General features: G+C 41.2%; 2 protein-coding genes across 2 annotated transcripts in view; one reads left to right on the top strand and one right to left on the bottom strand.

The window, feature by feature from the left end:
- cgrrf1 (cell growth regulator with ring finger domain 1) overlaps window positions 1–5263 on the top strand; it is a 14289-nt gene extending 9026 nt beyond the window's left edge. Inside the window, exons 4-6 of the mRNA XM_046060975.1 lie at window positions 960–1107; window positions 1407–1514; window positions 4654–5263. Coding sequence (XP_045916931.1) covers window positions 960–1107; window positions 1407–1514; window positions 4654–4968 — 571 coding nt within the window. The 3' untranslated portion in view covers window positions 4969–5263. The remainder of the gene's footprint in view (window positions 1–959; window positions 1108–1406; window positions 1515–4653) is intronic.
- Window positions 5264–5759: 496 nt separating this feature from the next.
- The window catches only part of psmc6 (proteasome 26S subunit, ATPase 6), a 21776-nt gene continuing 17877 nt past the window's right edge, over window positions 5760–9658 (bottom strand). The window contains exons 13-14 of the mRNA XM_046060974.1: window positions 6205–6276; window positions 5760–6121 (exon numbers count right to left, since the gene is read on the bottom strand). Of these exons, the coding sequence (XP_045916930.1) occupies window positions 6003–6121; window positions 6205–6276 (191 nt within the window). The 3' untranslated portion in view covers window positions 5760–6002. The remainder of the gene's footprint in view (window positions 6122–6204; window positions 6277–9658) is intronic.

Below are 9658 nucleotides of genomic sequence, written 5' to 3'. Positions count from 1 at the left end.
TTCTGTCTCTGAGCTCTTCAGGCAGTTCCTTTGACCTCATGATTCTCATTTGCTCTGACATGCACTGTGAGCTGTAAGGTCTTATATAGACAGGTGTGTGGCTTTCCTAATCAAGTCCAATCAGTATAATCAAACACAGCTGGACTCAAATGAAGGTGTAGAACCATCTCAAGGATGATCAGAAGAAATAGACAGCACCTGAGTTAAATATGAGTGTCACGGCAAAGGGTCTGAATACTTATGACCATGAGATATTTCAGTTTTTGTTTTTTAATAAATTTGCAAAAATTTCTACATTTCTGTTTTTTTCTGTCAAGATGGGGTGCTGAGTGTACATTACTGAGAAATAAAATGAACTTTTTTGATTTTTGGAAAATGGCTGCAATGAAACAAAGAGTGAAAAATTTAAAGGGGTCTGAATACTTTCCGTACCCACTGTATTTACCTCAGCATGCTTCCAAAGGACGAGAGTCACAAGAAACTCTTCCATTCACATTGTAAAAAAAAATAAATAATTGAAATTTCTGTAAAACAGAACGTACCAGTTTTTGAACTCACTGAGGTGCTCACTTTTTTATACTCCACACAAATAAAATTTCAAATTGTTCACAAATACTACTGGTGGTCAGGTCATTTTGCCGATACAACCTATAGGGTTTTTTGTAGGTTTATTTGACAAAGTTTCAGAGGGATTTTCTTATCTATCTTTATTGTAGAGTGGGTTACCTTGATGATGTTAGGTGATTAAATAGCAAAGGACTTTGTCCTCTGTTCTGATTGGTGGACTGAAGTTAAGCTATTTAAAACTGTCTGTGTTCTCTTCACTGACACATACAAACGCATTCATACAGTGACACACATACAGCATCTGTATGCAACATTCTACATATTAGGCTGATGTGCATGGTTCCTACAGTAGCTCCTGATGTTAGCCTCCAGCCTTGACCCCACCCTCCCAGTATCGGCATTGAAGACAGAGAGGAACGGCACACACAGATTCCTGCTGACCAGGGGATCACAGATTTTGGGCCATTGCCAAGGGAACGCTACCCTCTTGTGGCTGTGCTGACACTGGCAGAGGGAGAAGCCAGAGACATGTACAACATTGTGAGTTAATTTCACATCCACACAACAGTAAAGTGATTCTCAGTTTCAGCTCTGTATTTTCACCACACTGTGTAGGGGACAAACCTGACCCTACACAGGGTCCAGGACATTTAGCACAAAGACTAAGGGTAAGTGGAAACTGCAGGTTTTTGTTTAGTCCATCACGTAGACAGTGGGCTCCACCATCCTGACAAGCCCACTCTCTAGAAAGAAAAGCCTTGGCATAGAAAGGAGACTTCAAGAGAACCAATTCAAAAATCCAAATTGAAAGAAACTTATTGTGCTGTTTCCTCTTTTAGGTGGCCAGTGTGAATATTATTCACGTTCCTGATGACAAATACAGCCTTTCTGCACGTGTTCTCTTTCAATACCTTCTCACGTCACAGGGGAACATGTTCGAATTAAAGGTATGTCACATAAGCCATGTTTCCATCAACGTTTTTTTTTGTGCAATTTAAAGTATCGCATTAGAAAAGGTTGATGGAAACGGAAAAATTTGAAAAAACTTCCTTAATTTCGCAAAAAAGTTTTTATGCTCGCCTGAGGTTGTCTTTGCCTTTCTCAAAAAAAGAGTTAATGCGACAAATGGGAGATGGAAACACTTTTGCCGAATAAGTTCTGACATAGCAAACATGTAACTTACGACTGATCAGCTGTTTTGTCGGATATTCCCATAACACGTATAGACATTGCTGGTAGCAACTTGCCCGCAGGAAACAAATTCCTGAGGATTTTTCTCAGATGCATGGTCCTCAGTTCCATGCAACTGGTTTGGTTTCTGGTTTGCAACCCATACTTCTTTTAAAGGGGACCTATTACACTGCATTTCCAGCCCTATATTGTAGTTCTGTGACTCCTGTGTGGTGGCTTTGCCCAATTCAAGATTCAAGTATTTTCTATCTTATACTGGCTCTTCATGCAGGCCCTCATTTCAGCATCTGTCTGAAACAAGCTGTAGATGCTTCTGTTTCTTTGAGACCCCGCCCCCCCAAAGCCCACTGTCTTCTGATTGGCCATTGTCTAATGTGTTTACCAGGTTGATGCAGAGATAGGGCTGCATGTTCCTTTGTGGGCCTGGCCAGCATTCTCTGCCTGGAGCAAATGATATGAGGTATAAAAAACAGTTCAAAACAGAGCATTCAGAACAGGGGGATATGAGGTTTTGGCTCACAGGAATTTCTTTTTAATACTTTTGCCTCATCATTTGAAACTTTGGTCATGTTTAATATGAACATCTGACATTGTAACATTATATAAAATGCTAGAAAATATGAAAAAGCATAGTAGGTCCCCTTTAATTACAGCCATGTGTAACATCAACTATTAATGTACCTCCGCTTACCATAGCCTGGTTTATTCACTCCAAACAAGCTGATGGAAACACACATATTTTGCATTTTCTTTTTTGCGACATTTCAAAAGTTTGCTTAAAATTTGCTTGACAATTAGATGGAAATATGGTGATAGTGGTTCAAGCAGATTGTTCCTGCCAGGTGCTTTGTATTTTGTCTAAAATCAATGGTTAGCTAGAAGAGAGTGTGGTATTTAGCAAAGTAACCACACTTTGACTTGCAAAACCCGTGTTAAGTGAACCTGCGTCGAGAGGCACAACTCACTAGTCATGGGGTTGAGGCTTTTTTGAGGTTCTCCACAACATAAAAGGACAGGTTGCCTATTTTGTAAGTTTGTCTTGATACAATAATCACATGCACACATGTACATTGAACGTTTTATTGGGTGCTGTAATTATTCTTCCTGTTCATACTGGATGCAAAGAGACCTCTTAAATCTACACTGGACACAATTATAAACGTAACGCTTTTGTTTTTGCCCCCATTCATCATGAGCTGAAACTCAAAGATCAAAGACTTTCTCTATGTACACAAAATACCTATTTCTCTCAAATATTGTTCACTAATCTGTATTAGTGAGCACTTCTCCTGTGCCAAGATAATCCATTCACCTCACAGGTTTGGCATATTAAGATACTCATCAGATCGCATGGGTATTGCACAGGTGTGCCTTAGGCTGGCCAGAATAAAAGGTCATTCCAAAATGTGCAGTTCCATCACACAGCACAATGCCACAGTCGCAAGTTTTGAGGGAGCGTGCAATTGGCATTCTGACTGCAGGAATGTCCACCAGGGCTGTTAGCTGTGATATGAATATTCGTTTCTCTACCATAAGCTGTCTCCAAAGGTGTTCCAGGGAATTTGCAAGTACATCTAACCGGCCTCAAAACCGCAGAACACGTGTAACCACACCAGCCCAGGACCTCCACATCCAGCATCTTCACCTCCAAGATCGTCTGAGACCAGCCACCCGGACAGCTGCTTCAACAATCAGTTTGCATAACCAAAGAATTTCTGCACAGTCAGGAACCGTCTCAGGGAATCGACCTGACTGCAACTTTGCACAGCCATTGAAGAGGAGTGGACCAACATTCCACAGGCCACAATCAACAACCTGAAACTCTATGCGAAGGCACTGCATGAGGCAAATGGTGGCCACACCAGATACTGACTGATTTCCGGACCCACCAAGACAGTGAAACTGCACATCTTCGAGTGGCCTTTTATTGTGGCCAGCCTAAGGCATACCTGTGCAATACCCATGCTGTCTGATCAGCATATTGAAATGCCACACCTGTGAGGTGGATGGATTATCTCAGCAGACAGATTTGTGAGCAATATTTGAGAGAAACAGGCCTTCTGTGTACAGAGAAAGTCTTACACCTTTGAGTTCAGGTCATGATCTTCCAATTGGGGAGGGAAGGGGAGTGTGCAAGATGTGTCCTATCTGTTGCAGTAAGTTTTGCCCAACTACTGCATCTACTGTCCTCAGTATTGCCCATTTCTTTGTGCTTCTTCAAAAGAGCTTGGGCAGCACATCTGGAAACCCCTGTCTGCTTTAAAGAGACCTTGCTGATGCAGTACAACTACCTTGTGTTGGCGTGGTCAGTCTCGCCACAGTGCATGAGTTTTGCCAGTAAACGGCTTTCAGCAGCCTCACACAGCTGGATTCCTCCTACAGTTGTTTTTCTGTTTCACTTGATTGTTTCAGCCTATGTACTGAATTTATGATCATTATAATTGTTTAATCAAACACCCAATGATATGCCTGCACCTGACTTTGTGCAAGTGTACCTAGAACTGATGCTGTTTGAAGGCAAAGGGTGGTCACAACAAATATTGATTTGATTTAGATTTTTCTTCTGTTCACTCACTTTGGACTTTAATTGATAAATATAATCTATTAACCACTGGGGTGGTGATGGCACATAGATAAGACGCTTTCCTTTGGTGTGGGAGACCTGGGTTCCATTCCCACTGTGAGACATCCACCATTGTGTCCCTGAGCAAGACACTTAACCCCTAGTTGCTCCAGAGGCATGTGACCTCTGACATGTATAGCAGCTGTAAGTCGCTTTGGATAAAAGCGTCAGCTAAATGAATAAATGTAAACATGTCTATTTGAAAGCATTCTTACTTTGCAGCATATTTTACACAGTACTGTATGTGAGAACATGCCTTCTGTCTCCTGCAGCCTCTCTTCATGTCAGCTGACGGTGGGGGGGTATCTGGGCCTCCTGACTCAGAACAGAGTCCCCAACCCAGTGAACCCAACGACGAGGCCAGCAGAGTACAGCAGAGTCCGGTGCTGGAGGATGAGGACTGGTCAGAAGGGAGGGGCAGAGACTGTGTGGTCTGTCAGAATGCGGCAGTGAACAGGGTCCTGCTTCCTTGCAGACATGCCTGTGTGTGTGACAGCTGTGTGTCACACTTCCAGCACTGCCCCATCTGCAGGGCCTTCGTCCTAGAGTCCTTCACCCTGACACCGGGACAAGCTGCAGAACAATGACTCCATATTGAACCAGTGAATGCTATTTATAATATAATACGCAGGACCACATTCACTGTTGCAAAATAATCCCTCACTGGACACCAAATCAGAATCAAATATTCTTGAAATTATTTTCCATCAAGCCTCCATGGACAAACATTTAGCTGGACTGTAGCAATGTATTATCTTTGTTAGTTACACTGCAGCAGCTACACAACTACAAACTAAGAACCAATCCATTACACTACATCCAGCGTTTCCCACTGATCCATACATTTCAGATCTCCAAATAAAAGAGAAAGTGTTTCTTTCAGTCTGCAGTTCATTATGTTTTTCTATGTTAGTGAAGAAAGACTATCTTTGTGACAAATAAATCTACCTTGTTGTGAGATAACGAAATAATTCCCATTGGGTACTACATTTGTCACACAGCCCACCTCTGCATCCTAAAGCTGATTTGTGTAAACTTTAGTAAAACAGATGTAAAATAGAACAAGGGGAACATGTTGCTCTCAGGAGGAGGAGGAGGCTAAGCAGCACATATTGGCACAATGGCATCCTGTTGTGATTTGGCGCTATATAAATAAAATTGAATTGAAAAATTAATACCCTGTTACTACCCTGTACCCTGTAAATACTTTTTAATGGCCTTAAATTTCGCAAAATACATTTATTACCTTTTAAGAATTTTTAAGACCCCGCGGACACCCTGTAATCTGTTTGGACAGTCACAGAGATGCTCAACGTCCATCTAACTCACTTGAAGGTAACAAGAGAACTTAATGGTCAAAAACAGAAAAACACACAACTTCAGATATAATGGTATATATTTCAGTACATGAAGCTTTTTGTGGGATGCTAGAATGATCAGCCTTTGAGCTAGTGTAAACACTGAGGCAAGTCAGACTAACAAGTGGAAACACGAGAGTCACTGTTGAAAACTGTGAGGAAAATGTACTTTTTTATAGCTTCCCACAAATGAACAGAACACAGCAAACCAAAAATGAAAAATGCAATGAAAAATATCAGAAAAGGACTGACACAGAGAGGGTTTATACAGGTTTGTAATCCAGCTTGGACTCCAGCTTCTTTGAGTCAGCCACCTTCCGCACGGCTTTCATGAAGTCTTCCTGAGTGACATACTCGCGGTCAGAGCGGATGGCAAATAAACCTGCAAACAAACAACAAGCCAACATTAACAGAAGTGTTCCTGAATGACTTAAAACGATGATACTGAATGAGTTCATGTCCAACCTGCTTCTGTGCACACATTTCTCAGATCAGCTCCGTTGAAACCATCTGACAGCTTCACAATGGCTTCATAATCTGAAAGGCAATCACAGGAAATGTTCTGATGTCCCTGTGTTTGTCCAACTTTCCAGTCTCTATTATCTAGAGATGAAAGTTTGTTTGCGAGACTGCATCCCATCTGTGTCATTATCCTACGATATAACCATGTTGCCTACAAGTGTACTGGAAATGTACAACATTTTGTCACACTATGCACTGAAAGTTGCACACTGAATTAAAACACAATCCACATACTGGTAAATAATTGATCAGTATTTCAGCTTTGTATTCAGCCCGACAGCTTGAGGTAAAACCTTTGTTCAAAGCATAGAAATAATAAAAACAGTAGGGCTGAATCTAAATATCTATGCATCTGTCAGTCAGTTATTTACTTTAAAAAAGCACATTACTACTAAGTTCTGAAAGCCAAATGTGATGCTACAGCGGAAACTGTACAACTTGTTGCAGATTCATTTTCTGTCCAGCCACTAATTATTCCAGCTCTGAATAACAATAGCAATACATAGTCTCATTCCATTATTTTTTACCTTAAAAAAAACAAAACAGATGTTCCAGAAAATGTTTATAGAATTTCAAAGTTTATCAACCGAAACCCAAAATCTACTACAAAACTTAAATTATCAGAAAACTTCACTTAATAATCCAGGCTTTTATTTTCTAATCTAACAGCCAAACGATGTGAAATTAAGACCTGCATTTATTTGTCCAACTGTGTCACATTCGGCCTTTCACAGTCTACCACAGATTGAGAAACTTGGGTTCAGTAGCTGACTCAGTGAGACATGTGGACAGGGTTAGCCACACATCAAACAGCTACAGTCCACTCCAAACGTATTGGAACAGGAAGGCAAATTCCTTTGTTGTGTGTGTTAAACAATTCAGGACATATCACCCTTTGTTTGAACCCACCCATTTTTCAAGTGAGCAAAACTATTAGAACATGTGACTGACAGATGTTTCTTGTTGCCCAGGTGTTGCCTTTTAGGTTGAGTGGCCAAACAATTAAATAGCTCTGCATGACTAGTTTAAGTTTTCATCCTTGATTCAAACCTGGTGGGCAGTGGTGGCCCAAAGGTTAGAGAAGTGAGCTTGTGACTGGAAGGTTGCCGGTTCAATTCCTGATGTGGAAAGTAAACCACTGAGGTGCCCTTGAGCAAGGCCCATATCCCCAAGCTTAGTATTGTACTGCGCAGCTTCCAGGTGTGAATGTGTAATGAGTATGTGAATGTGCTCATCCTGCAAAAAAAAAAAGGCAGCTCACAATTTTGTTCAAATCTGTTTTTAGATTGAAGATACTAAGCACATTTGCACCGCCACACATAGGCATGGTTTTATTGTGGCTGATTTCGTATGTTTTGTATAGAAGCTGCTTTCTGTATTGTTTAGCTTTGAAATTGTAAACTGATCTGAAAGTAAGCTCAGTCTTAAAGTAGGTTTGCAATCAACGCAGCCATTTACAGAATATTTTGACTGTCCTCTCTGCAGATGTTCAGTTAGTGCTCAAGATCTTTTTTTTATGTAGGAGTCATGAACTGATTTATTGCAAGTTTGGAATGAATTGTATATAGGTTTATTTGTTTTTGCACTTTTTTGATAAGTCACGTGGATGTGGGCGGTGATTTCTGTATAGTTAATTTGCACACCTGTTCAACACCAGCGGCAGAAAGAGGGCGAGTGAATGGGACGCTGTATTTTTTGTTGACCTTAGTATTCTTTATAGTTTTTGATCATTGTGATAATTTTTCACATTATATTAAGTTGTATATTTTCATCAATAAAAGCAATAGGTTATATTTTGAGATCCGTGAATTGTTTGTCAGACAAACAGCACCACAATGCCCTACCTCAGCCTCTCAGCGACTACTTTGTTTTTGCTTTAAGTTTAGTCGCTATATTTTAAATAAAAGTGGTTTTTGATTGTGGTATACAGCAATATGTTTTTATGTGTGAGGGATTCTATGCTCAGGAATTTGTTTGTAGTGAGAGGTCTTGGAAGCCTATTATTAACTTGTGAATAAGGAGAGCTTAGTCCACAAGCATTATTGTAAGCTGGTAAAGATTTCTATGTTTTTGTGATTTTAGGTACCGCAAAATCTTTTGGGTTTTTTGTTTGAAGGATTATATAGCAGGCGGCACGGTGGGTAAGTGGTTAGCACTGTCACCTCACAGAAGGTCGTGGGTTTGAAGCCGGCCTGTGGAGTTTGCACGTTCTCCCCGTGTCTGTGTGGGTTCTCTCCGGGTGCTCCGGCTTCCTCCCACCTTCCAAAGACATGCAGGCTAGGTTGATTGGTTACCCTAAATTGTCCTTAGGTGTGAATGTGAGTGTGACTGGTTGTCTTTCTTTGTGTGGCCCTGCGATGGACTGGCGACCTGTCCAGGATGTACCCCGCCTTTCGTCCGATGTCAGCTGGGATTGGCTCCAGCCCCCCACGACCCTGTATGCAGGATAAGCGGTTGACGATGGATGGATGGATGGATGGATTATATAGCTCATTGCACATACAGTGAGGAAAATAAGTATTTGAACACCCTGCTATTTTTATTTTTGCTAAGTTCTCCCACTTAGAAATCATGGAGGGGTCTGAAATTGTCATCGTAGGTGCATGTCCACTGTGAGAGACATAATCTAAACAAAAAATCCAGAAATCACAATGTATGATTTTTTAACTATTTATTTGTATGATACAGCTGCAAATAAGTATTTGAACACCTGTCTATCAGCTAGAATTCTGACTCTCAAAGACCTGTTAGTCTGCCTTCAAAATGTCCACCTCCACTCCATTTATTATCCTAAATTAGATGCACCTGTTTGAGGTCGTTAGCTTCATAAAGACACCTGTCCACCCCATACAATCAGTAAGAATCCAACTACTAACATGGCCAAGACCAAAGAGCTGTCCAAAGACACTAGAGACAAAATTGTACACCTCCACAAGGCTGGAAAGGGCTACGGGGAAATTGCCAAGCAGCTTGGTGAAAAAAGGTCCACTGTTGGAGCAATCATTAGAAAATGGAAGAAGCTAAACATGACTGTCAGTCTCCCTCGGACTGGGGCTCCATGCAAGATCTCACCTTGAGGGGTCTCAATGATCCTAAGAAAGGTGAGAAATCAGCCCAGAACTACACGGGAGGAGCTGGTCAATGACCTGAAAAGAGCTGGGACCACCGTTTCCAAGGTTACTGTTGGTAATACACTAAGACGTCATGGTTTGAAATCATGCATGGCACGGAAGGTTCCCCTGCTTAAATCAGCACATGTCAAGGCCCGTCTTCAGTTTGCCAATGACCATTTGGATGATCCAGAGGAGTCATGGGAGAAAGTCATGTGGTCAGATGAGACCAAAATAGAACTTTTTGGTCATAATTCCACTAACCGTGTTTGGAGGAAGAAGAATGA

Source organism: Micropterus dolomieu, linkage group LG10 (genome assembly GCF_021292245.1).
Source record: "Micropterus dolomieu isolate WLL.071019.BEF.003 ecotype Adirondacks linkage group LG10, ASM2129224v1, whole genome shotgun sequence".
Classification (NCBI taxonomy): Eukaryota; Metazoa; Chordata; class Actinopteri; order Centrarchiformes; family Centrarchidae; genus Micropterus; species Micropterus dolomieu.
This window is presented reverse-complemented; position numbering and strand designations above follow the sequence as displayed.